Raw genomic sequence first — 27,119 nt, forward strand, 5'->3', positions numbered from 1 at the left:
TTTTCCAGTTCTCTGTCCTGTTACCTTGATTTTAATCATTCTACATCTTTCATGGATCTACACTACTTGACCTTGATCCCATTCAAATCAGTGTCAGACAATGGCGCAGGATAAAGGTCTTCATCTCTGGCACTTTGTTATTTACAGAAATATGCATTACCCAATTAATCAAAAGCAGAATAATATGTTCTCTGCTTTTTAGTAGGATCTTGATTATAAGATGGAATGCCATTTTCAAATTAAAAAAAAAAAAGGGAATTTACTGATTTGAGATTTAATTTTTTTCTACACCATTACAGTCTCCTGCTGAAATTTCCTCCAACACATTTTAAAATACTACATGCAGTATGTGTAGCTCACTGCTGGTTTTATATTTTTACTGAGACCATTTAATTCTTGTTAATTGTAAACACCTAGTCCCAGTGTTGGGTTGGTCTCACTGGTATCAGTGCTTGTTAAGTTTTGTCAGAGAGATACAATGGGTCATCTGTGTGTGGCTTGGATGCTATTGACCTGAATATACGGAAAGAGAGCTGCTACTTGTAACAGTGCCATCAGTTCTTTTGGAGACAACTCCTTCACCAAAAGAAAGAAAAAAGAAGTCTTACCACCGTGTCAGTGGTAACACAGTCTGACACCACTGTGTTACCAACATCCTACCAGAAAGGATTCAAACTGGGACATAATATCTGCTGGAATCTCTCACACCCTTCACCCTTCTTCAGCCCCACAGATTTTGACCTGGCTTGGATGTTAAAATTAATAGAGGTAACTTTCCTTCCCCTTTACACTTAATATGTCAAGTCTCATGTGTGATCTTTAGGGGCTGAAGTGAAGAGCAAAGGAAAAGGAGTCCCTTCTGTTGGCACTATTTGGAGTGTTGCCTTTCTTTCTTGCTAATATGATTCAGCTGAGTCAATGCAGGTTGTGCTTTCCCCTTCCTTACCTCTCCATTCAATTCAGGACTGTGTCCCTGAGGGATCATTTTCATTAGGTAAAAGATCGGTGAGGGAATGAACAGACCAATTAGACTCCAGATCCTTTAGCCTGGGAAAGCTCACAGTAAAGCAACAGGGATTAAATTTACACTGCAAGGTTTGTAACAAGGTCACCATGTTCTGCACTACTTGCTAATAGGACTATATTTTAGAAGGAAACTTTGCAGTTAGGTTTATGTTTGGAGGACTAAATAAAAAAAAAATTCAGCTTTTCTTTTGTTTCAGGTAGCTTGTGCTTCTTTTGAATTCCTGGTTCATTTCTTGAAAAGAATAAGCAAAGGACAGAAATAAACACAAGAAACACTTTCTGTAGGATTTTGTAAATTTAAGTAAGTTGAAACCTATTTACATACCCAAATAAATATTAGTTATATGATTAGAGATTTATAAAATTTAACAGTGCTTCTGTAACGATGGCTGAGAGGAGAAAAAATTCTCAAAGACCTGATTAAAAGAGCTGAAATGAAATACAATTCCATCTTTGATGTTTTTAGTAAGATAATTTTGGTTCAGTGTTGACTAATACAGAATAATAAGAATAAAATATGCTGCCTCAGTCTCTGTATTATTGGCTTTACATTATTGGTCCTGACAGCTGGCTTTTAAAGTGCAGTAAATACTGGGAAATGCTGTTCTGTTAAGACAGGCATCTTCATCAAGCATATTTCCAAATCACACTTTATTTTCAAAATGTGTTTAATTTCTCCATATATGGCAAAGAAACCCACTGCAAAATTGACCTGCAACAGAGTGCCCTCTACTGCATGTATTTATAAAAGGAAAATAAATTCAGTTCCTTAAAAATTAAATATTTACAGACTGAGACCAGCAGTTTTGTCACAGGCCACTGGATGTTGCTAAATATGATATAGGCATATATCATTCTTACCTTGTTCTAATGAGATGGATACCACTGAAGAAATTTTAAATCAGTACGAAAGTTGCTCAAAATGTTTCATGGTTTTAAATAAAATCAGCACGTGTATTTTCATACCAAAGTGGTCTGAGTTTATAAGTTGAAGAGTTATTAGGGAAGTTAAGAATCTGTCCTATATTTCCCTGCTGCCATCCATTTGCTGACAGGAGGGATCTATAAAAATATGAAGTGAAAAGGTCTCTCTGCTTACAGTTTTGTTTTCTTGGTCCTTAGTCTACCATACTCCCTTATTTCTCCCCTTCTTTCTATTTGCCATGTCCTCGAAAAACCTGCCCAATGTTACTGAGTTATACCTCTTGCAAATTATTAAGGTATTTCACCACTGCTGTCACAAAAGATTAGAAACTGGGAGGTTACAAATGAATTATGAAAGCAATTCTACAGCAAAGCATATATTCTCATGCAGACCTATACTTTTGAAGTCTTCCTTTGTTTTTTTCTTTTCTCAGTCTGAATTGGGCCAGCCTAATGCTAAGGTTTGTGATGGACCAAACACCTGCAACTTCTGTTAAAATTCATAGTCACCCTTACTGTTCAGTCCCTCAGGCATTAGAAAACTGCTTCTGAAAACCCTAACTAACATTAAACCAACATTAAACCTTCTGAGACATTTTTGAAATGCCCGGATTTGTACAATCAAGTCCATGATTTGCCAGCAGTATCTGAGGAGCCACAATTTCATTCTTAATGTCTCAGCTTATGTCTTGATGAGCCACACTGAAAGCAATTAATTGGATCTTGTTGCATGATCAAAGGTGTTTCATGTTAGACCTCTGCAATCAAACATGGTGTTTGAATAAGTTAGGACATTTTTATGTCACTAAGGGCAGAGTAGAGGTAGGTAATAAATAATGTTTTCTAAAGCAACATACTCAATTACCAATAGTTCTTTAAACAAAATAGAAACACAAGCAGGCATTTCCATAGTACACAGTGCATATATGGACTTGTATATATTTCAGCAATGAATTTTATGTCTATGGATTTGTTCCCACATCTGAAACTTTCTTTTAAGGAAACCCTTGTTGATAATTTACAACTTCCATGGGTGATAGCTCTGTATTTGCTTTCCCTTTGCTTCATACCTGTAAATCTTGTATCTTGTGCTAAATCCCTGTCGACTTCTGTCCACAAAATCTGTGTATTCCTGTGAGCGATGGAAGGGTCCCTTATCAGACAGGAGCCAGTCGAAGGGGCTTGTGGCATGCTGATCCGAAACGGCAGCAACAGCTAAAACCCAGCAATGAAGACTCAGTGCTATCCACTCCCATAGAGCCATCAGAGAGAACAATTCAGCACCAGCACTGCATCGCCATATCATGCTTCCACTGGGGACTTAGAGCCTTCATTCTCTTAGCTTTCCCTCAACACCTAGACAAAATACACAGTCAATTAGATAAGCACACACTAGGCATCCCTTGGAAGTAGAAACAAGTTTCCTTTCTTTCTGCTTAAAGAGATAGTGGCCTCTACTTTATTACACTTTACATTAGCATAAACCCCACTAGGCTAGTTAACAGTGGAGTGTTTCAGTGCTTCAAACACAGTGAAACTAATGTCTTCATTAGCATCATCAGTGATAATATTTACTGTTGAAGGGAAACCTTTACATACTGGCAGGGGAGGGATTGTTGGGTATTTTTCCAATAATGCTAATCATTAATAAAAAATATGCAACACAAGAATTATTGCCTGTTAGCATCACTACAAAATCATTCATCAATGTTTATGCATAAGGTTGCAGTTCAGATACTGGACAGAAACAGATGAGAATCAGAAGACCCATGTTGCTTTTTATTTTTTTTTATGTCTTTGGAAATGTCACATAATGGCTTGTCTTCACCACAAACATAGTAAACAGACACATTAGTCTGTTCAAACTACTGTAACTGGACAAAGAGTGACTGCATTGATCAGTAGCACTGGAGCTACCCACAGTGATGAGTTCGATAAGTTATTCAAGCTCCAGACTCTGCAATTTTGGGTATCCCTTACAGCAGCACTTAACTTTCAGTCCAATTCACTCCAAAACAATGAATCAGAAACACTGTTTAAATGGAGCCCAAGAAATGGTTTGAGTGTTCAACCAAAAACCAAGTATTAACCATAATTAGAGAGCCTCATGTAGGAACTCAGTGAAGACAAGCCACAGTTTCTCTCTATACCTCAGTCCCATACCTGTGAAATGGGATAATGATTCTATATCTTGCTCAGATTTCGTGAAAACATTTATGCAAGAGCATGAAGTTCTCAGAAATACTGAAATGACAAAGTCATGTAAATTCCTAAAAACATAGAAGAAAATACTTCTATTTTTCTATGTAAGATAAAACAGCACAGAATTAATTAAAATATATTCATGTAAGACCATTCCTTTATCTAAGTGATGAATGTACAGGGAAAAACATTTTTTAATTCACATTCATTCAAACCAGCACTCATGACATCTTTACAGTGCCCCTTGCTATGATTTTCTTTGTTTGGCAAAAGAAAAATTTCTTTATCATCAGTAATTTAAAGGATGTTTCCAAAAGCACAGTTCTGCACACTCAGTACCACCTGTCCATTATCATGGAAATGGTGTAGCTGAATAAATGTGCTCTGTGCACATATTTGAGACATGAATATTCTGAAGAGTCTTTTGTCTAGATTATGAACATATCAGCTGAAGGAAGTTAGCTACCTCAAGAAGTGCATGGAAGCTCATGGGAACCAACAGGAATTTACAGTCTGATAATATAATAATCTGTCTATATCACCAAAGAAATAGTTAAGGTTTATTGTCTTTTTAAGTACAAGTGTAACTGTTTGTAACATGACCTGGACTTGGATCTAAATCTACTCTCTGCCAGCTTAAATCCATTCTCCCTTGTCCTGCTACTACAGGCCCTTGTAAAAAGTCCCTCTCCAAACCTCCTGTAGGCCCTTTTTAGGTATTGGAAGACTGTACTAAGGTCTTTCCTGATCCTTCTCTTCTCCAGGCTGAACAAGTCCAGCTCTCTCAGCCTGTCTCTATAGCAGAGGTGCTTCGGTCCTCAGAGCATCTTTGTGGCCTCCCCTCCTCTGGACTTCCGTGAACAGGTCCACATCCCTCTTGTGTTGGGGACCCCAAAGCTGACTGCAGGGTTTCAGGACACAAGAGCAGAGTAGAGGAGGAGAATCCCCTCCCTCGGCCTCCTGGCCATGCTCCTTCTGATGCAGCCTAGGACACAGTTGGCTTTCTGGGCTGCAAGTGAACACTGTCATGTTTAGCTTCTCATCAACCAACACTCCCCAAGTCCTTCTCCTCTGTTTTGCATCACAACAGAGTGAAAATCCACAGATACTTTTGTATCTTTATTTATAAATCAGAGAAAAATATATTGGATGGCATACTCTTTCACCTCCATCATCCTTTTCACAGATTAGGAAGACCCTGAGCATACGTTCTTGTCATTAAATGAAGCCAGAAAGAGCATAACGAGAATTTTAATTTCCATACCTACTGAAGTTATAAAATCACTAGCTAAGACATAACATTCTATTTTTCCTGAATCATCTTTTTGATTGAAAATAATCATGTAATGGTTTAAATTACAAGAGGTAGGAGTTTACTTTTCTAAGTATTCCTTAACACTAAAGTGTTTCAGGCCATTAAACTGTAATGATTACTAATTGAGTCCCTTTTGAATTCAAAATTATAATATTAGGATTGGAAAATGAATTACTTTGTATATGTACCATTCTCCTAAACTAGATCAAAAGAGCACTTGAAAAGGAATAGATAAGAGCCATGCCCTATGTTTGCCTTAATTCTATACCTCACAGCATTTCATAAAGGCAAAACGCCTTTAAAGAACCTGTGTAGTTACAGAAGAAAATAATCTCCTTGTTTTAAAGACATATGAAGGTATTTTCTAAAAGAATGTAAGTATACTGCTAGTCCTTAGGGAGAGTAAAATAATGTGTGCATTTCTAACTGATACTTATCCACTTGTCTATATTGTGTTATCATTGTAGAATCAGTCTGCATAACATTAATTATCATAACACCCTTGAGAGGTAAACTTTTACCTCAAATTAACAAATAAGGAACTGAGACATGAAAAGACCAAGACTAAGATTTTTTTTTTAGCTGTTAGAGGGATTTTAATGTGTATTTCCTACTAAAAATCATTTAGAAAATTCCAGCCTAAACATTTTTCCTAAGGTTACAGTGTGAAAAATATCTCAGAATTTTAATATTCAAATTCTCTAATGAATTCAAATGTACTGAAAACATTTTTCAAATACTGTTATAGGCATGTGGAACATACAAAGACTGGAGTTGCAACAGCCATCACAGAACTCCAGGGAGGAACAATCTGAATTAAATTTGCAGTAGAGTACCTGCTGGTTTTTGTGGGGGATGTGAGAGCTGAAAAATAAACGAACACCTGTTAAGTAACAGAGCTGGAAGATTTTAAAGTGGAGAAGACACTGTAGAGAAGACATCTTCAAACAAAACTGTCATGTCAATATGCCACCTCTTTGATGAGCTAGGTTAGAGGACAACTATCAATTATAGATGCTCAGCACAATTACTTTCTGTTATCTCCAGGGTTTCACCCAGTTACCACTTCAAAATTCTAATAAGTTTTCAGTACTTTCTCTTCTAAATTCTGAGGTTCAAGTGAGGTCAAGAAGCATAATGGGCTAAATTCTTTGTTAGAAAAATATTGTTTCCTCACTAGCAATAATGCAAATTAATTTGACTCAGTGACTTCTGGAAATCCCATGGCTAAGCCTTAGCTTCTATGAACATGTAAAGGGTGCTGATGGCTGGTAAAACCCATGCATTTATATCACCCAAGAATAGAGCACTGGCAAGTGCAAAACAAACATAATGTTTCTGTCTGTTATGCAAGTCTGGAAAGCACTGTGGCCTTGGTCTGAGGTGCTCTCTCCTCTGTTATACATGGAACAGTGCCATTGCAATCTCTCAGCACCACAGAAAGGAGCACAGCCTTGTCTCTGTGAATCCCTCTTTCCTTATGAATTTCACAGAGATATCCTTCTGACAGCAGAAATAAAGAAGATGAGGGTCTCTCTGAAGACTTTTTTTTTTATGTTCACTAGAATTCCATGAAAATGCTGAAACGTCCAAGCTCTCCATTGCAAGTTGAGAATCCTCTATGCTGACATGGGATTCTCCTGGCTGTAACTTCTCATAATGATGGAATAAAAATTTAAGATTGTTATTCTCAGATACATCCTTTCAAATGAAAGAAATAAGTAACTTATCAGGAAACACCATGTTCATCTCTCCACAAGAGTTAGAAACCTTAATGTCTCTAAAGCAGTACATTTTTATGCAAAACACAAAGCCTAGCTTTTTTGAACTGATCCATATAGTAATTAATAAGTATATAGCCCTTTAAAAACAAAGAAAAAAATCTGAGAACAGATAGTGTAATACAAAATTCTGTTTGCAGGTGGTTAGATTTCAGTAAGATCATAATTTTATCATTTCTGAGGGTTTTGGTATTCCATGTCTCTACTCACTTATAAGCCTTAGGGCTTTCAAAGTTACTACTTTTGATGAAGTATGATAAGAGATGTAACAGGGTACACTTGATATTTTACATTGCACGTCACGGAAAAAAGGAATGAAGTTAATTCTAACTATTACACAAAATTCTAAGGAATGCTACCAGTGATATCAACTTTAAATCAATGTCAAGAAGCAACATTTTACTCACTGCAGCTGAATGGGAAACAGAGAAGCTCATAAAAGACAAGATACATCAGAACCATTTTTTTCAAAGTTATTTTGACACTGAAAATTTGAAAAAAAATGTTGTATAAAGAATAAAACAATAATCTGAGTATCAAAGATTACTCTTATCTGCTACAAGACCCTGAGTTTATCACTTTATACCTCTGCTTTTACTTCATCATCTGAAGCATGATGTGTAATGATCAAGTTGTCTACCTTTGTAAAGCACTACAGGACCTACTCATAAGAACACTGTGTTATAGTAAGTGATTACACAAGAAGTAGGAGGCATCTGGATAGACAAAATATATTTGCCAGCAGATGATTCTCAATGAGGGGGTCTAATCAGCTTGTTCTCTGTAATTTGTCATGAGCTACAATAAGTCCTGACCTAGGAAATGTCCTGAGCAGAGACTCAAAAGTAGGTGCATTGGCAAATATGAAATGAGAAAATAATTCTACGATGTCTAACATCCTTAAATAAATTCTATGTTCTAGGCTTAAAAATAAGTGGGGTCCTCATATCAGGTCCTGGTATCTGCTTTGACTGTGTGCAACCTAAAGCAACATCTTTTCTTTGATCAAATAGAGCTTCGTCCTCTGCTGGATTTCAGCTTTCTTCTCTCTTTGCTATGTGAAACAAGGACAAGACCCCTGTAACTATGTTCTCAAAAGCCGAAACAGAGAACAAAAGAACCTCTGATTCTCTGTATTTTTTTTTTAACAATCCTGCAATTTTTCTCCTCATGCCAGTCATCAGAGAAGAAGAGAAATATAAAATGCACCTACAGAAAAAGAGAGCATATGTCAGATTGACCTCTGCAGCCATCATCAGGTCTGTCTGGAACATGAGAGTTGATTGCTGCAGGTTATAGCTATTGAACACAAATGTGCCTAGGTCTATGCACTGTCCTTGCAGAATTTCAGTCCAGCAAGTGCCTGTGAGTCTTTAATTGGATGCACCCACATGATTTCTATTGCATCCCGGTACAGCTAGTGCTGATCTCTTTAGCCCTCAAAGTAAGCACTGGCTGTCAGGTGTACTGAGGTAATTGTTTTAATGCCTGATATTTGTAGAAGACCTAATTTTTTCCTTTGCTGCCCAGATCATGATGTATAAATTCCCTCAGGCACTTTTTCAATCTGTTAATCTAAGTTTATCCTCCTGTGCAAATGGATCCTTATGTGCTTTAACTGATAACGTAAGGGCAGTGTCCCCAAATTGCAATTTCAGTCTTTCTGCCTTAACAAGTCAATCTATTCCTTCAACAAATATACTGAAGGGAAGAAATTAGCTGTCAGGGCTTTGAGTGCACAAACAGGCCTCAGTCATCCTGACCAGCCTCATCTGGTACCTTTGCCCACCCTGGAGGCTGGCTGGGGTCTGCTGTACCTTCGGTCTCTGCATGAGTGGTGCTGGTGTGACTGCCACAGCGCCCTCAATGGTGCTTGGGCTTGCTGGCTGGACCTCAGGCCTGGCTGCACAGATCTTTGCCTGGAGGTCGCTGTGGCACTGCTTGGCGCCTAGCTTGGCTGCAGACACTTGCTGCTTTAGCCTTCGTTCTGCACTCATGAGCCATGAGGAGCCACTCTTCTCTACCATGTAAAGGCAGAATGCATGGTTTATGAAAGCACTTGAAAGCATCAAGCGTAAATTGTGAAGGTGCACAACAGAGAGAAAGAATCCCCCCGTCTTCACAGTGTCTCAATTCCTTATCTTTAGATAGGGGCTGGTACCTAAGCCCTTGGAAGACAAAAATCCATCAGCACATAAGGAGACAAAATCAAATGAATTTCTGGAACAGCTAAAACAGGACCCTGACAAAGCCCTGGGTTTCAGACCACTGATATCCAGGATACCACAAAGCCACAGGAAACAAAAAAAAAAAGCTGCTTTGAGAGCTTTAAACCTGCTCTAGACTGGATCGCTGTGCTTTAGCATTGATAAAAGTTCATACGGGATAAAGTCTTTAAATTTCCAAACACATGAGTGCATATGGACTGAGCAAAAAAAAACTGTACATGTAGAAATGTACTTGACATTTCAGCCTTAATCACCCTCCCATTGCACAAGTTAAGATAAACATTCGGCCAAGTAACTCAAAAATTTCCAGCTAAAACATCTGATGGTATGAAAGAGTTAGAATGGAAACAGAACAAGCTCTCTTTGAATACATTTGGGGTCTGTGCTACAGAAAAAGGAAAGAATAGCATATGAAGAGTTCCTGGTCCAGTATTTCCTCAGGCACAAGCTGTCACGTGTCACTGTGACATAAAATTTTGCATACTGGAGCATTTGAGTTTGGAAAAAATCCTAACAGGAGACATATTTAGAAGCTTGCATGCCAGCTTACTAGATTTTTTTTAAACTCAATTTTTAACCTAAAATGTTTAATATTCACTGCTAGAATGGGGGGTATGTTTCAATGGCAATTAAGTAGGTCCTTAAGATTTGTAGAGTACACCCTAAAATTAAGTATTAAACTATCATTGAAAAGTCATGAAATACTAGTTCTAGTATTGTATCTCTTTTTCATCTATAACTATTAGTCCCCAGACACTTTTCTGGCCCAATTTATTAACTAAGTACCAGCTATGAAAAGACACATCTAAGATACCTATATCCAGTCAACCACATCAGAGTAACAAACAGCTTTTACCTGTTTAATTTCATCCTTCTACCAGTTTTAAAACCCTGGGCTGCTTCAGTTGTCATCATCTAGAATGGGAAGAAGCAGCTATTTACAGGTTGTACACTAAAGCTTTTAGGTTTTCAAGTCTGAGGACCAATCCAGATATAACTGATTTTTTTCTAATGCAGAAGAACTTATATTAAACTGAGATGGGGTGAAAGGAAACTTTGCTCAACAAATTGTTGAGCTGAAGAAGATTCAGTTTAAAGAGGAAGGAGAGTATTTGGAGCAGAGTTACCTTGAACTATAGTTGTAATTTTACCGTATAAACATTAACAAGTCCCTTAAGCTTCTTTAATTATAGTTTCTGTTCAGGAAATTAATGTCTATAGAGTAACTTCAAATTATTGGATGAAAAAAAGTCATAAAATGAAGTTGGTCATTCTGCTAACAGAGTGGCTGACTATTTTTGTGGCTACTTAAAATTTCTGTTTCTGGAGACTCTGCAACAAACCTTCAAAAAAGGATGAAGAGGAAAGGAATTGTCAGTCTCAGACAAAAACAGGTTTTTGAAGCTGCTGAAGTGCTAATATTGTTTGTACAGCAATGAAGAGAAAAAAATAATGCTGCGTAGCTGTTCTCTGGTCTTAAGAGGGCCAAAGAAGAATTGAACTCTATTGACTGTAATACGGACGTATTTACAAAATCTAGTTTACAGCCTAGATTCATGTGCTTCCATGCCCTCAGAATTACTTAACCTAAACCATAATCCTGTTTATGTTTTGAAATGTTAGCACAAAAATAAGGGGGGGGGGGGGGGGTTGGATATTTATAAGAATTCATTTCTTAGTTTAGGAGCTCTGGCTCAGGCATGAGATATAGTCCTGCAATTTTAGTTAAGTGATATCTGATCAAGGATTTCCACCTTTCTTGATTTTATTTTCCATGTGAAAATAAGTGGTTACAGCTTAGACCAGTAGTTAGAAATAATCTCCATAAAGACCTAATGGGATGATATTTTCCTTTCAGTGCACTTTTCTGATACATTACAATAAGAATGCATGATTACATATATTTTATTTATTAACACTGTTATCTAGTAGAATGGTAATGGTTTTGGCTTGCTCTTCTATCATGCCTTTTGAGATAAAAGTGCTCCAGAGCTCATAGCATATTTTACATCTGATTTCACAGATGATGTATCTTGTTTTCAGCTGGTGTAAACGGATGTTTAAAATAGTTTTCAGGTTCCTAAACTCCAAGTTATTTATGCTAGCAAAACAAAACAAAACAAAACAAAAAAAAAGAAAAGAAAAACCACAAAAAAAAAAACCATACATTGCGCCTGTTCTCCTGTCAGAAACAACTTATTTCCTGTTATGCAAGCCTTTAGACAGGACTTACAGAGAATTCAAGAGACCATAATTCTACATCAGATCCTACCATAAACTGCTATGTGACTTTTCATAAGTCCCTTTGCTGCAACATTCTAAGCCTATAGCTATATGGGCAGTAGCCAGATCCTCTTAAATGTTCATGTTATAGCCATTAATTTTTTTATAGTAAGAGTGGGGACTTAATGGCTGACTGACCTAAGATACAGGCTTCAGCAAGCCAGTCTGAACCTAGTTGCTCCTCAAGATGGATAATACACAAAACTTGATTGTACAAGTAATAATTATGTCACATGTAGCGGGCAGCCTGCTATCTCATGTAACACCAGAGCTTCCTTGTAAGTCCTGATTTTTGACAAGTTTAGAAAAAAATACAGAATTAGAAAAAAAAAAAGGCTGTCTGTTAAAAGATGTTTTTCTTGTGAACATCATGTTACACAGAAAGAAAGTCTGGGGTTTAAAGTTTTATCACAAATTACAATCTCCCTACTGTCTTTTATCTACGTGATAGTCTAAAACCATGTTAGTACACTAAAAAAATTATCACTATTTCTTGCTGTAGCCCATAGAAAAACACATTCTGATTTAGTAGAAAGGTGTTAAGATAATGCTGAAAAGCTTTAAACTTTCAGCTGGTATCTTTATATAGTTCAGAGTAAGAGACACACAGTCTGTTTATTAGAGATTACAGATCATTGCAGTTTCTCTAAGTATGAGGAACATAGACTTTCTTTATTATAGCCTTTTTTTTTTTCTCCAGAAAGACTGGTGTGGGGGGAAAAGTGTTCTAGAATTTGCCTGTCCAAGACAAACCAGCATGAAGGAATTAAGTTGTTTTAAGAATAAGAGCACATTTCAAAAAAAAGCCACTACTGTCTCTTCAACTAATGTGAATCAATCTAATAAACTTGTGCTAACAGATAGCTTAAAGGGTACTTAGTAAGTTACTAAAGCTTTTACTTTTTAAGCCAGTGAGTCAGATTCATATCCCACAGGAGCAGTGATTAAAAAAGGGAACATCACCGACTAATGGCCATCACCAGCTAATAGCTCTATGTGAAATAAATTCATAATCTCCAGAGGCTAGTAGAAGGATGAGTTTCCACATGCATAAATATTGCTGCTTTACATAAACAACCATATTCATAAGAAATGTTGGTACAAAACTAAGGAATAAGGTGATTAATCCAAAAAATGCTGAGCATCTGCACATTCTTGTGGAAAAGTGGTGGGTATAAACCCTGCCCCGCAGATCATCCAACAGTTCAAGATGGAAGAACAATTGATTGAACTCTTTTTGCTTGCACTGTTTTTAAATCTTTACTGTAAGTAAATACAGGTGCTGATATGATCACTGTCAAGAATCTAAAGTATGCATATATAGATAAGCTACATGTATGTAAATTTTCGTGTTCAAAGTCCAAGACAAAATTATATAAGAGAAAACTTGTTGTAATAAAGATTTGTTCCGTCTGTCCTCCAAACTGTTAACAGGGTTCAGTAACATTTTAGGTGAAAAATAGCTAATTAAAAGTAAACTCTTAGGCTGCCATCTTAATCCACAATACTGTTTTCCAGCATGCAGCAGTACTTTTTACCAGTGATGTTAATCCTTTTTGAAAATAGAGATTTCAAATAGAGAAAGGGGAGGGAGGGAGGGAATATATGAAGAATATATTTAAAATGTATTTTATTAATCCCTTTTGACTTCAGAGTGGTCATCCATGTTCAGTTAACCAGCTGTTTTTTGTTATTTCTGCTAGATTTATGTGTGCTGAAAGAGCTTAATTTAGCTCTACAGAGTTCTCAGTAGACATGACTATTAAGGGATTAAAGGTACAGAGTAGCGTTCAGATTCCCCAGATTTAGGTCCTTTACCTGACAATGTATAATAAATACCTAAGAAATCACTTTTCTCATTAATCAAGTGCTGATAGGCATGGCAGTGAAGGTGTTACTGCAAATTAGTAGAATTTTCTAATCATCATTAATGTAACTGCTACAGTAAAGGTATCTGACTGACAAGTCTTAGGAGCTCACCTCATTATAAGAGAAAGCACTGCAGTTTAATAGTCTTATTTTAGCTAACAGTATATATACCTGGTCAATCTTTTGAAGGTGAAACGAAATCTTGGCCTTTGTGAGAGGCTTATTAGTTAAACATGAAAAACTTTAACATTGCAGAGAATGTCCTTCTTACCTCATCAGTGGCACACAGAGCAAGTGGAGACTTTCAATAGGAGATGGGAAAAAGACTGTGCTAAATAATTGATCACATGATATGAGATAGGGCAAAAGAGTAATTATACCAAACCATGTGTGTGGAGGGGTGGATAGTGCAAATCATACATATTTATATTTATGTATACATATGTATATGCAAACTATGTTTATGTATGCACACTTACTATGGTACACATAAATGATTAATTTCAGAGCTAAGAGACCAAATTATTCACATTATGGTTTTTCAGCAGTACGATGACTTGAGTCACAAGATACTGAACTCCTGCAGCTCAGTGGGGCACTTCAAAAAATAGAGCTCTCAATGTTCCTCAATTTCATATAGAGAAATGCTGATTTATCAATTATGATAGAGAACTGAGACCTAAATTGACATAAGATCAGGTTAAAAATCCTCCAGTTCTTTGGTATTTTAATGTTATTTCACCCAAGATATGCAAAGCCTTACATTCTTCAGTATGCAGCATGTATCTTCATGATGCTTTCTTCTTTTAACTCTAAATCTGAGGTTGATTTTGGTTCCAAATTATTATTTTGGAAATTGATCTTGCTTTCAGCGAAGTTAAGAACAATGCTCTGATCTTTTTTAATCGTACAAAATCAGACCCTCACTGAACAGCAGACATATTGGACAACAGGAAAACAATGCTACAAAGAGAATGTGGTTGCAACTTTATTTTTGAAAAGTGCTCTCTCTTATGATGGTAAACGGTGAGATCAAGAAGAAAAGTAAGATAACTTCCCCATAAAATGACTGGCTGCAAGTTAGGCTACCTGCAGCAGTCTAGCATGACAGTTTTCTTTAATACAACTTTTTAAAAGAGTATTTGGCTAAATTTGTCAAAACGTATTTCCAATGATTTTGCTCTCATATGAATGAACAAGAAAGGGCTTCATTAGGCATATGGCTAGAAAACCCTTAATGTTTCCAGAAAGTATCACCTAATACTTTCTACCACTCCCTTTTTCTTCTAAGCAAAAAATTTTGGAAATTGATTGATCTTCCAATTTTCCATTTAGATTTTCAACAACTGCTGAAAAAGCAAGCTTGCTGATGAAAAGGGCTCTCATTTGTTTTCAGTAGGTGTTGCATCTCAAACAAGAAATTTCTTAGACTGATCATAGTCAGATACGATTACTGAATTTCAAATTAATCCAAATGGAGTAAAAGATATTTTAGCCTCATAAATCATCATCTCTACCCGGGGCTGGGAGGAGTGAAAAGTCACTGCAATGTATGTGACTAAAGAAATAACTTTTCAGACACACATTGGTGTAAACAATGAGTAGACTTCTGTAATTGATTCTTCACAACAGCATTCAGACCATAGTAGAAAAAATAGAAGAGGATGAAATGGGGCCATTATATCATTTGAAGATCCTCAAGTTTTATTGTTGGCTTGTTGTACAAATGCTGCCTTCTGCAGCAAGATCTGTAGAACACCCAGCTGCTTGTTTCCATGTTTCCTAGTTAACATTTTCGTTCACAGTGTTTCAGTATTTCATGAACAAGCACCCCAAACAAAGCAACTCTGATGAACTCAGTGTCTGTTGTGGAAGTTAGCTCTCACTGGAGGTGGATCAGCTTACAGAAAATATAGCATATTTTGTGCCTCCACCCCACGCCCCATCCCTTTAATTATGTACATGTTTTAGAGAAAAATGTTTGAAGGCAAAAATTTGTAGGTAGTTTTGCTATGGAATTCTGATAATTAGACAGCACCACCACAGCATCTAAGACTACACTTCGGTTGCTACACTGAAATACAGAGAGGAAGAGACAGAAGTCAAATGCTTCTATTCTCAAAGCTAGGTCTCTGAGAATACAGTAAAGTTGATAGAGCACATATTTAAAAGAAGTAACTACATGTACGGTTGGAGTTGAGCATTGACAGTAGTCTGTAAAGTCTGATATCTAAATGGATTGCTCCTACGAATTTATTTCTTTTATCTTGTAAATGAAGGTAGGGCCATCTTATCTTTGTTTCTGCGTACTTAATGTGTCAGTGTCACTCATGTTTGAAAATGCAGACTATAAGGTTTTGAATTCGCTTCTTTTTATAGCATTCTTTTATGATGACATTTTTAAATAGTTAGATGCGGGCTTTTCTAGGAAATAAGTTATTTTTGTTTCTTCTGACAGACTTTCTTGTCAGATACATGTTCCTGAAATACTCTACATATTTTTTTCAAAATCAGATCTATCTCATATTGGCCTTCATTTGATATGGATCCATGACTGATTTTGATGCTACAATGGAACATCCTTCACTTATCATATACATTCTTCTGCCAGTCATGAATTTACTTCACATGCATACACTTGCTTAATCTCTAAAAGAAATCATTGCAACTTGAAACTGACATAGTCTTTCGACAGGATTCCCAAACAGTGAATCATACCATATTACACTTTCTTCCCATTCTGTGCACTACACAGTTTTAATACTTAATGAAAGGTACACAGAAAATGTACTTGAATTCAGATGTGAACAACAATACAGATTGCTGTTAACAAAGCTTTTACCTTTTTAAATGCAGGATGGTCTCTAAATAGCACAGAAATGATAGCCCAAAGAAGCCCAACTCCCGTCTTCCAACATACAGTATACGCCTTATTTTCTTTACCTTGCTTTTTACACCATGCTACATGTAGTTCATGCTTCTGTTGCCTAGGCTTGGCTAGTGCATCTATGAGGTGACACGGAGATCATGCTTGGAACACCCTGCAACCCTTGATTAACTGGTTCTGGTCAAGTATCTCTCCCTCCCCGCTGTCGGCAGCCTTGGCAAGCCTGCACACATGGGTGTTTTCTAGGCTGGAGTAGAGCACCCACCCCCCACACCCCCCACACCCCCCCCCCATGGTACCTCGCCCCGAGGACAAGCACGACTTGAATGTAGGGTTAAGTGCGGGTGGATGACCAGTCAGGCTGGACTTTGACATACATCTTTACAGGTGTTTCCTTCAACAAAGCCCCCTCCTTGGGTGTTTGCCTTGCACTGGCAATAGTTAAAATTAAGAAATTAACTCCTGGCCAAAAAGGAGTCCCAAAGCCACACAGCTCCAGGGGAGATGAAGGTAGCAGAGGAAGCAGAGGTAATCCTTGGCAGTGAAATCAGACAGACAAGCAGGTAGTCTGGACACCTAAATGAAGGCTGTTTGGGACCATTCCCTTGGGAATGGGCCACGGGGTTTGGGAGGCATCACACTACCAGTGTTTTGCACAAAAAGCAAAAGAACCAGCCAGAGCAAAGCAAAACAGCCAGGCTCCTACCTGACATCCCGGTATTTTTCTGAGTCATCCAGCCCGATATGAGGGTATCCTCTAGTCTGGGAGGGCTGAACGCTGGAAATGAACCGTCAAGGCTAATGACAATCTTCTCTATTCAGCATACCTCACGCTTGCTTGTTGCAATCGCCCATTAAGCCCACATTAATTGCATTGATTTATTTGATGTTTGTATGCAAGGGTTTTGGCGTGTCCCCCTCTTGGCTTCTGCTTCGCACAGAAACACCACCCGGTCCAACCTGTGTCAGGTTTACTGCCCAGGCACCGTTTTACTGCCATCCATTACAGTGACTGTGATCTAAACAACTCAGCTGCCCCCATCCTGTGTCCTACCATCTCTCACTCCCGTCGGCACAGTGGGAAAATAGAGTGCTCTTAAACCCGGGAAATATTCTGCTGATAGGCACATAAATCTCTTCTGCAGAGCGCTACCATTTAACTAGCACGACGAGGTGATGCTCACTGGGTGAGGTATTCCCACAGCGAGTAAATCTCTCAGGACTCACAGTTTTGGCTGTTTGTTTCTCCCCAAGGTTAGGAAAAAAAAAAAAAAAAAAAAGGGTATTGAAAATCAGGTAGAACTTTTGAAACGCACTTACCCACGTAATCCTCTATACCTAGGAAGGGAAGAGGGTATGACTGCAAGTAAACTTTCCTGAGCAGCTTGGTGCGGGAGGATCACAGCCGCAGCAGCGTCAGAGTCGGATAATTCAGGAGAAATGGCTGGGATTTGTTTCACTACCTGAGTCCCGTGCGAAGGGCCCCGGGGCAGGAGGAGGTGTGTGCGGGGGGGGGGGGGGCAGGGGGGGGCAGGGGCGGCAGGTCGGCAGTGACGGTGATGGGAAAACGTCCTGGAGGAGAGACACTGGAAGAAGGACGCCTAGATAAGAAGAGGAGTAGACGGGGAATTCGAGCTGCCGGGAGTAGAGAAGATCTAGAGGAAGGATGAATTTTGGATCTCACGCCTGAAGGGCTTCTTCACTCCCCTTTTCCCTACACCAGCCAGCAATTTGGAGGCGGGGGGGGGGGGGGGGGGGGGGGAAGGAGGCGACTGGGAAGCATTCTCACGAGCACGGTATTGAAGGAGGCACTGATCTTTCCCGTCCTCTGCTTGCCACCAGGCAATAAATTTGTATCTCTTCCTGGCATCTCTACCTGCTCGCAAGCCTTTAGCACCTTCCTTGTGATGTCTGCACTCACTACTTTGGAGACACGACTGTACACGCACGCACACACACACCTATCCTGCACACCACACGATAGAGTTAAATAAAGCCCAGTGAATACCTCCTTGTGAAAAGTAACATGTTCCCTGCCTACCTTCTGCTACTGATCGTGGGAGGATCTCTGCCGCTAATTAGAAATACAGAAATACTGGAAGTATTAAACACAAATAGCGCCCTGAAGGCACTTGTCCCCTTTTTAATAAAAAAGTATTTATTTCTTGGTGCTCTCCTCTATTTTTCTTACAAAGTACAGAAGCCCCTATTTGATTCAAAAGATAGTCTATCCTTCGAAACGCGGCAGGTACGTATATACGTTGGGCTGAGCTCCTCAGGCCAGGGGAAAATGCAGGTATTCCAGAAAATACTGATACATAAAACCAGGAGGTGTAACGGGATTCAGGAATGCGGGAAGGACGTGAAGCGGGAGCAGGAGCGGCAGGGCAGGAGCGGCAGGGCAGGAGCAGCGTGAAACGGGAGCAGGAGCGGCAGGGCAGGAGCAGCTGCTGTTTCCCCATCCAGCCGCAGCCCGCGCAGCCCGGCGAGCTGTCACCTTCGAGCACAAGCGACAAGACAGATTTAATTAAGCCTGGAAATCCTTTCCTATCCCTTCTGGAGAATAATTCCCCACTCCTAATCCAAGCTTCTTCAGGGAGTCAGAAAGGGTAATGAACTTTTCCACTTTATCTCCCCACGCAGACTTCCAGACACTCCTTTAGACACGCTCACGACTCCCTTAACCACCAGCGATTTCTGTCCACCCTCCAACACGAGGAGAAATACTGAGCCTTTCCAGCATCCATAAGAGCAGCTGTATCTGCAAGGGTTAAACTAGAGAATGTAGCAGGTACAGTGCCTGATGAAAACATTAATAAAAGGTGATGAATAAGCAGGGTGATAGTAAAGACTGTGGGAGTGAGACTGCGGTGTGGATTGCAACTCAGCGCCGAAAGCGGTGACTAACGTACGGAATGGATGTAGGCAAGCAGGATTGGTGCTTCGTAATTTCTTCGAGTTTAGAAAGTGGAGCCCGCCAGGATACTGAAATGTTCAGAAGCAAGGCGAGGCCATTGAGATGTTGCTTTGCTTTGTTTTTCCTGAAAACAAGCAACCTGAACGTGAATTAAAGCCTACTTACCGAGTGAAATTGCAGGAAGCGAGGCGGCTGTGAGCAAAATGCATCTCGACTCTAAGCATATAGTCCATGATCATCAGCTTCAAGCTAAAGGAGAGCTTTGCATGGTGGTGGGACTTTGGAAAACATCAGCAGCTCTGTGTAGCACAACAGCAAGTATAACGAAACCATTCACACCGTGCGTGCCACTGTGCGTGTGTAGCGGGGAGAGAGGCTCAAGACCCAAGGGCGGGGGGGGGGGGGGGGGGGGGGGGGCGGCGGGAGGGAGGAGAAAGCGAAGGAAATCCGAATAGCGAGAAGAGTTGAGAGGAGGGATAGGATTTACTAGGGCTGGGGTGGGCTTTTTGGTGGTGGTGGTAGTGATCCTCAAGCAAAGGATAGCAAACTGTGGGATCTCAACAGCGGGCAGGAAGAGATGGGTTTTACCAAGGCAGGTAGAGCAATGACAAGACAGCACCGAGAAGTGGGAGGCTGTAGAGAGCCTAGGCGGTCCGGAGAGGGGCGAAAGCGGGTCTCATCCCGCCAGCTGCGGCAGAGGGGCGGGCTGGGGCGCCAGGGAGGGGACGCCGGGTGAAGCCCGAAGCTGCCCTCCCCGCAGAGCTCCCCGCGCCGGGGTCAGGATTTGCAGGACTTCTCCAATCTCCCTCGGGGAAGGAGGGAGGCGGGAGAGGAGGAGGAGGGGGCCGCCTGCGCGGCTGGGCGCGGGGAGTCGCGGAGCGGGGCGCGGACGGACCTGGTTCTGCCGCTCCACCGGGGGGGGGGCGACATGGCAGCAGAGGCGGTGGGAAGGGTGTTGGGGAAGAGCATGGCACTGCCAAGGGCAGCCCACGGGGCCGAGGCACAGCCCGTGAGGGCACGGCACGGGGCCGGGGTAGCTAGCTGGCTGCTGTGCGGCGCAGCTCCCGTTCCTCCTCCTCCTTCACCCGCAATCCAGCGAGCCACAGCGGCGGTATCGACCGGGTAAGAGGACCCCAGCTCCCAGCCTTTCCCTCTCCCCTCGGCCAAGCCTTTGTTTCAGATTTTTTATTATTATTAATTTTTCCGCAGCCAGGCTCCCCCGGAGCCGGTTCTCCCTGTTCGCACTCTGCGCCTGCTTGCTCTCCCGGCTGTGGCCGCTCCATCTTCCCTGTCCCGGACTGAGCCCGCTTTCCCTCCCCGACAGGGAAAGGCAGCAGAGGGGCTGGGCCCCTTGCGTCGGGAACCGGCTTCTCGGAGCTATGCAGGGAGGCGGACATCACGGCGATAAGCATTTGCGGAGTGAGGGATGGGCGGAAATGTTCCTGCTTATCACTCATGCACCCTCCCTGCCCTGGGTGAAGCATCCTCCCTTCATCCCCCCTTTCCCGGCGCTTCTAGGCTCTCTGTATGGAAATCACGAGATGGCTCGGTGGAAAAATCTCTTGTCCTCGCATAGCGGCTCCAGAGTGTGTGCTGAATTTCAAGGTGTGTGTGTGGGAGGGGAAGGCAGCGACAGCATTTATGGAGCTTGGTGCCCCCTCCCCTACATATGTGCTGTAAGCAGCCACTCGCGTTTATGGCTAATAAAAACGTATTTCCTTATGTATAGCTAGGCTGAGAGCTTGGTACTAGTAAACTGAAAGCCCATCCGTGTCAGGGAATGGCCTGCAGAAGCTTTGGCATCCCTGCATGTATGACACACCATGCTTCCTATGATTACAGTGACCATATAGACTATGTGATGTATATACTTTGGACAATATGGAGTAACCATCAGTAATACACCAGCACTTGTCCATTGTGCTGCGTGGGGTCTTTAAAAGAGACTGTAATTGCTATTGAGCTTTTTGACCAAGGTTTTTGTCTTCTCTCAGTTACCTGTCTAAGCTCCAGTGTGAAGCATTCCGATACATTTGCAGTTCTGTCAGTTTTATGTTTCCAGAATCTGTTGTGAGAGCAATCTTCAGCAACTGAAGAAACCCAAGATTACCCTGGCATCACATTGGTTTGTTCCTGTCAGCATGGTTTTTTATATATATATGCACACATATATATATATCTTTTACTAAAGAATTGTGGAGTGGTCTGGTATTACCAATGATTCAGCATGCTTTAATTTTGATTGTCTTTTTGTTTTACAGCAGAGGAGAGAAAAGGACCAAAGGAAGGATATTATGGTTAGTAAAGAAAAAAATGCAGTGTTCAAGTGTAGTAGCTGTTGCATATGTATGATTCATTATGCAGTTATAAAAATGAAAGGCTTACCATCTTGCCTCTTTGCCTTAGAATACAATTTCTCTTGCAGCAACAAGTAGCACAGGCTCCTCTTCCCCTCTTTCCTCCCGCTCCCACCTTCAGCCCATCCTGACAAAATGCCAGTTACAAAGGTCAGCCTGTTTATGTAAAGATCACTGTGCTTCTTGACAAAGACTGCTGCACATGAAGCCTGCAATGACTGTCAAACAGAATTTTGGATTCAAGACACTCAATAAGAGTACTGTCCATTTTCTAGAACTGACAGAATCCCAGAAAAACAAAAGACAAAGAGACATATTGTGTGAATGGGATAGATCAACAGTGCCAGAGTGCACATGGGCAGCAATATCTTCATAGCAGTGTTTGTTACTGAAGATGCTAGCAAGATCCAATGGACCTTTATATATGTGTGTGCATGTGTGGATATGGATTTTCTGATATGTTAATGCTTTTCTACTCTTCTCTTTACATTTCTTGCTAACCCTAATGATGTCCTAGGCTGAATCTGCTCTGCAGATACTTCACACCAAAGGTAGCTTAAACCAGCCAAGGAGAATTCTGAGTCTGAACAGCTCCACCCTCCCAAAAAAAGTGAAGAGATCGAATTCGCTCGGCTCAGGCTTAGAACTTCAGTTTTCATTTCATAGCATCCAGAGGTGCAGTGGACATAATGTGATCTTTATTTCACTGTGGTCCTTTTCCTTCCCCACTGACTTTAATCTAGAGAGTAGTGCAACTTTGTTTCCTGAACCAGTATCACCTATCTTGGTCCTTTCCCACTTTAAATCTAATAAGCATAATCTGTTGTTATTTACTTGTGTATATATGACTAATAGCTAAATGTTAAAAAGTTAACATGGGGCATAAACTTGTACTACTTACTGAAAATGCTCAATTCAAATTTAGGACCCAGTCTTAATGGAGGAGCTGCACAGCAACATTTGAGGGAGAAGAGGCACATCAAATCCTCCCATCCTAAAAGCCTTGTGGCTCTGAATTACAGGTCATTAGATTCCTTTGTCCTGTAAATCTGAGTTAAATAGCAGTGTATATCTGTGTTGCTAAATGCACCTTTTAATGGCATATCCCATAACATTTTGATTTTTATTTCATATAATCAGCCTTTTGACCCTCTTACTTCCAGAACCTGCTGTGCTCCTCTTCAGCTACTGAAAAAGGTATGTAATTTATTAAGCCAGTTCAGCAGTTACCCTTAGTTTGCAACAGGCAAACCTATTATGCAAACAATACTGTCACCTTCTTCAAGTGCCTTCCTTCTCACAGCTATAATGAATTCCCTGCATGCTACTCTGCTGTAAATTCTCAGTCTAAAAATTCCATCCACTACACGTTTTGTCAGGGGAAATTGTACTTGACTTTTGAAACAGTTGGGAGGAGCAAAATGATAACCTACTAAAGTGCCTTGCCCTTAAACGAAATTGTGGTGAAGTAATTAAAGTTAGAGCAAAAGACTTAAACTTTGGACTGCTTGTGTTCCTAGTGGTTTTGCTTGGGTGAGTTTTTTTTAGAAGTCTGATTTGAATGTCAAATTTGCATATTCTGCAAGAAAACACAGTGAATGCTTAATTACTTATGTCCAGTGTTCATATTTTGGTTTGAAAACAACATGTCATATATTCCTGGGTTTCATTTCTAGTTACTATTCACAACCAGAAACTGAACTGTGTACCTAATCAAGTCTTGTATTTGTTCATTATAGAAACAAATATGCTGTACTTAGAATTTTGCTTTATACACATATCAGAGAAACATGTAACTGCAAAACAGTCCAGGTTGAAAACGACTCAAAAGATCATCTCATCCAACCTTTCATGGGAAAGGGAGCCTAGACAAGATTATCTATCACCCTGCTCAATATCATCTTGAAAACCTCCAGTGAACAGGACTCTACCGTGTCCCTGGGGAGGTTGCCCAGTGAATGATTGTTTTTACTGTAAAAAAAATATTTCTTGAGATGAAACTTCTCCCAGTGCAGCTTTTACTGATTGCCCCTTGTCTGCTACATGTAGTTCCTTGTGATGACAGGGTTTCTATATTTTTTGTAGCTGCTCAGAAAGTACTGGAGACTATGATGGGGTCCTCTCAAGTCTTCTATTCTCCACAGAGAAAAGACCTAACTACTTCAGTGTTTTCTCTCAGGGTATGATCTCCAGCCTTTGATCATTCTGTGGCTTTTCTTTGGACCCTCTCCAGTCTGGTCATTTTCTCAAATTGTGGGGACCTGAACTGGACCTCCGCTGGACACACAACAAGTAGAAAGGGATAATCACATCTCTATCTCTCTATCGCTCTTAGTAATGCCCCTGTAGATGCAGCTCAGGATCCGATTTGCCTTTGTTGCTGCAGTGGCACTTCTGACTCATGTTCAGCTTATCGTCCACCAGCAATGTATTTCAACCTATGCATTTTGCTTTAACAGAGATATGATTCACTTGAATAAAATTATATCTACTGACTTTTTATTTTCTAGCAGAGGAGACTATTTTTAGAATTTTCCAACATTTCACTTACAGGGAATGAACTAGTACTGTAGAATTTCTTTAATTAAAAAAAAAAAAACAGATCAAAGAAATAGAACATTAACAATGATTGCATACTTGTTTGTCCTTTGGCAGCAAAGGACAAGCTTAAAGGGTTTGTTTTTCAGGTTGTTGCCATCATTAAAAAAGAAGTCTTCTGAGATAAGCTAACTTCTTTGAAGAGATGGTATTTCTCTACTGCTTTCAGAACATATTAATTTCAAGACCTGTAAGCTCACATGAACTCAGTAGACATTGCTAGACACACATGTCTAGAAGGGATACAATAGCATTTGAGATGTGGAAGCATGAACATCTCTAGGGGTTGGCAATCTACTACCTCCTTCTCGTAGAAGATTTAAGTCTATTCTGTAGAATTTTCACAGCTATTATTAAGAGCACTAGTAGGGTGCTAGAAGGTACTCTCTTTACACTGTAAATAAACACAGCAGCCTGAATCAGAAACTATGTCTCTGAATGAACAGAAGAATTTGATGGCTGGACTATAGTAGATATTGTTTATAATTGTAAACTCTCCTTACCACATGAAGCAAATGATAGCTGTTATTACACAGTTTGATAGGTATAATCAGATTACTTCTTTAAAGAGTTCCCAACCCTGACATTAGAACAGAAGATGAAGTAATTGTCTTCAAATCTATGGGACAATGACAATAATAATGTGCTACGATACTGTTACTGATTTTTATTTTTTTTTTCTTTTTTGAGTTGAGGCACATTCTGGCTGTATTTCCATGACCAATGGCCATGCAGGGAAAAATATGGGCTTGGCATTTTTAAAATACCTCTGGTATATTCAGGTGTTCACTTTTTCTTGCTAGCTGAACTTTTCTGTTACTTTCAAGAAAACGAAAAAGATAATTGTAGAGAAAAAAGTAAAAGAATAAAGGAAGAAGCCTTGTGGCAGAGAGTCCTATGCATCTAATGCCTAAAAGTGCAATGTATACTTCCAGTAGTTGATATGATGGAAATGGAACAGAGCACTGACTTTACAAGCAGTGTGAGACACGCTCTCCTAACACTTCAGCAGTTGTAGAGGAATGGAGGTGTATTTTTCAGTGTGTTTGTATTTAAATACAGAAGCCATGCTTCTTCTGTCAAACTTCTATTCCCCACCTGAACTTAGCGCTGTCACACAAACTTAAATAAAATCTAGCTGGCAGTGTTGTGTTACTTCCAGTCAGAATTGAGTTCCTTCCAGACTCAAGGCATTACCACAGAAAATCTCTGTTCCATAGAGGTCAGAGACTGAAAGGCATTTGAATTAATGGTGGAGGACAGAATAAATGTTGAAATAGAAGACTCCTCAACATATTTGCTGTGGTGCATGTAAAAGATCATGACCCACTTTGAGACAGGATGAGTTTTTGGAAGGTTGATGGAGTCAAATGAAGTTCTGTTATATTTGATGTCTGGTACAAAAGACAGACTTATAGCAAAAACGATGTTGTATTCAAGGTGTTAAGAGATCCTGAATAGAATATATGTCCTTTCCCTTTATGAATGCTTGCATAAGGAAAATATCTATTCACAAAAATTATACAAGAAATTTGTCATGGACGGAAAAAAGAACAACAGACAGGTACCAGAGAAATTCTCAGTTGATGCTTTGCAGTGTCAAGGAATTACACACTAGCAAGGCAGAGTTTTATATAAGGTGGTTATGATGGGAAGAAAAGGTCATGTAGAGAAAGCAATTTGGTTTTGGAAAATAGATTATTTTACAGATACTGGTTCAAATTGACAGTTATTCCCTGAATTACATCTTGTGCATTATCTCAGTAGATGTGGTTATCTCCCATAGAAATGAGCTGAGCAAAAGATATGTAGTAAGATTTGAAAATAACCTTTGTTATTATATGTCATTACCTCATAAGAATCAAAATACATAGGCTGCTAATGACAATGAACAAGAACAATACAGTTTTTTGAACAGTCTGTTTAATGCATTTCTAGTGTCTAGCATGCACTTAAAATACAGCAATATTACAAGCATTTATCATTTGCCTGGGCTAGGGAGCTAATGAGATAGAAAAAGCATGCAGAATCTGAATGGATGAACTCCATTTACCTAATTTCCAATTCAAACACAATGATATGAAAAATAGGTAATATATGTATAAAGTCATCTTTTTTTTTTTTTTACAGTTCTTGTCTTGCAACAGCTTGGGTTGGGGCTGGATCATTTTGGCACACAACAGGTATGTGTTCTTGTCAGCAGCAGCCATCACTCTTGTAACATTTCTACTTCTTCCCAGCTGGTTGGTGGCCAGTACCAAGAAGATATAAAGTTCTTCTCAGTCACAAAGAAAAGGAGGCAATAAAATAGATGTCTCTTACATAATTTATTTGATTACATTCTCCATTTGTCAAAACAATAGAGCACAAAGCCCAAATGTTTTCTGTGAAGCACTCTGCTTGGTTTTAAGCATGCACTATATCCGTGATTACTCTCTAGTATGTGTTTTGCTGAATCACAGGGCAGCAGTAATGTATACATTTCAGGCAGTGCAAATGTCTACCAGAAAGCCATATTTTCAGTTGCATTTCTTTAAATGACATTGAAGGGAAAGTAAATAAAATCTTAGGACCTGATCCGAAAAACTTGTGCATCCTGTTTTGAGCTAACTGTCTTGATTTTGCTCAACCTTAGAAATAACACTCCCTTTTTGGCAGAAACTCTGACACAGCAGAGCACCAAGTTGTGTTCCTGTTTTGAACATTAGGAGATCAGACATCTGTTTCCTTGC

General features: G+C 39.8%; 1 protein-coding gene across 3 annotated transcripts in view; it reads right to left on the minus strand.

The window, feature by feature from the left end:
• BRINP3 (BMP/retinoic acid inducible neural specific 3) overlaps positions 1–19,813 on the minus strand; it is a 209,431-nt gene extending 189,618 nt beyond the window's left edge. Inside the window, exons 1-2 of one of the 3 annotated variants that reach the window (XM_057402440.1) lie at positions 17,836–17,984; positions 3,021–3,306 (exon numbers count right to left, since the gene is read on the minus strand). In XM_057402440.1, the coding sequence (XP_057258423.1) occupies positions 3,021–3,256 (236 nt within the window). In that variant the 5' untranslated portion in view covers positions 3,257–3,306; positions 17,836–17,984. Of the gene's footprint in view, positions 1–3,020; positions 3,307–17,835; positions 17,985–19,597 lie in introns of those variants that run through there. The other 2 variants (XM_057402439.1, XM_057402442.1) reach the window with 2 other exon arrangements.
• Between the last annotated feature and the right edge of the window lie 7,306 nt (positions 19,814–27,119).

Source organism: Pezoporus wallicus, unplaced genomic scaffold (genome assembly GCF_028554395.1).
Source record: "Pezoporus wallicus isolate ANWC-B61680 ecotype Strahan unplaced genomic scaffold, APGP_CSIRO_Pwel_v1 contig_6665, whole genome shotgun sequence".
Lineage (NCBI taxonomy): Eukaryota > Metazoa > Chordata > Aves > Psittaciformes > Psittacidae > Pezoporus > Pezoporus wallicus.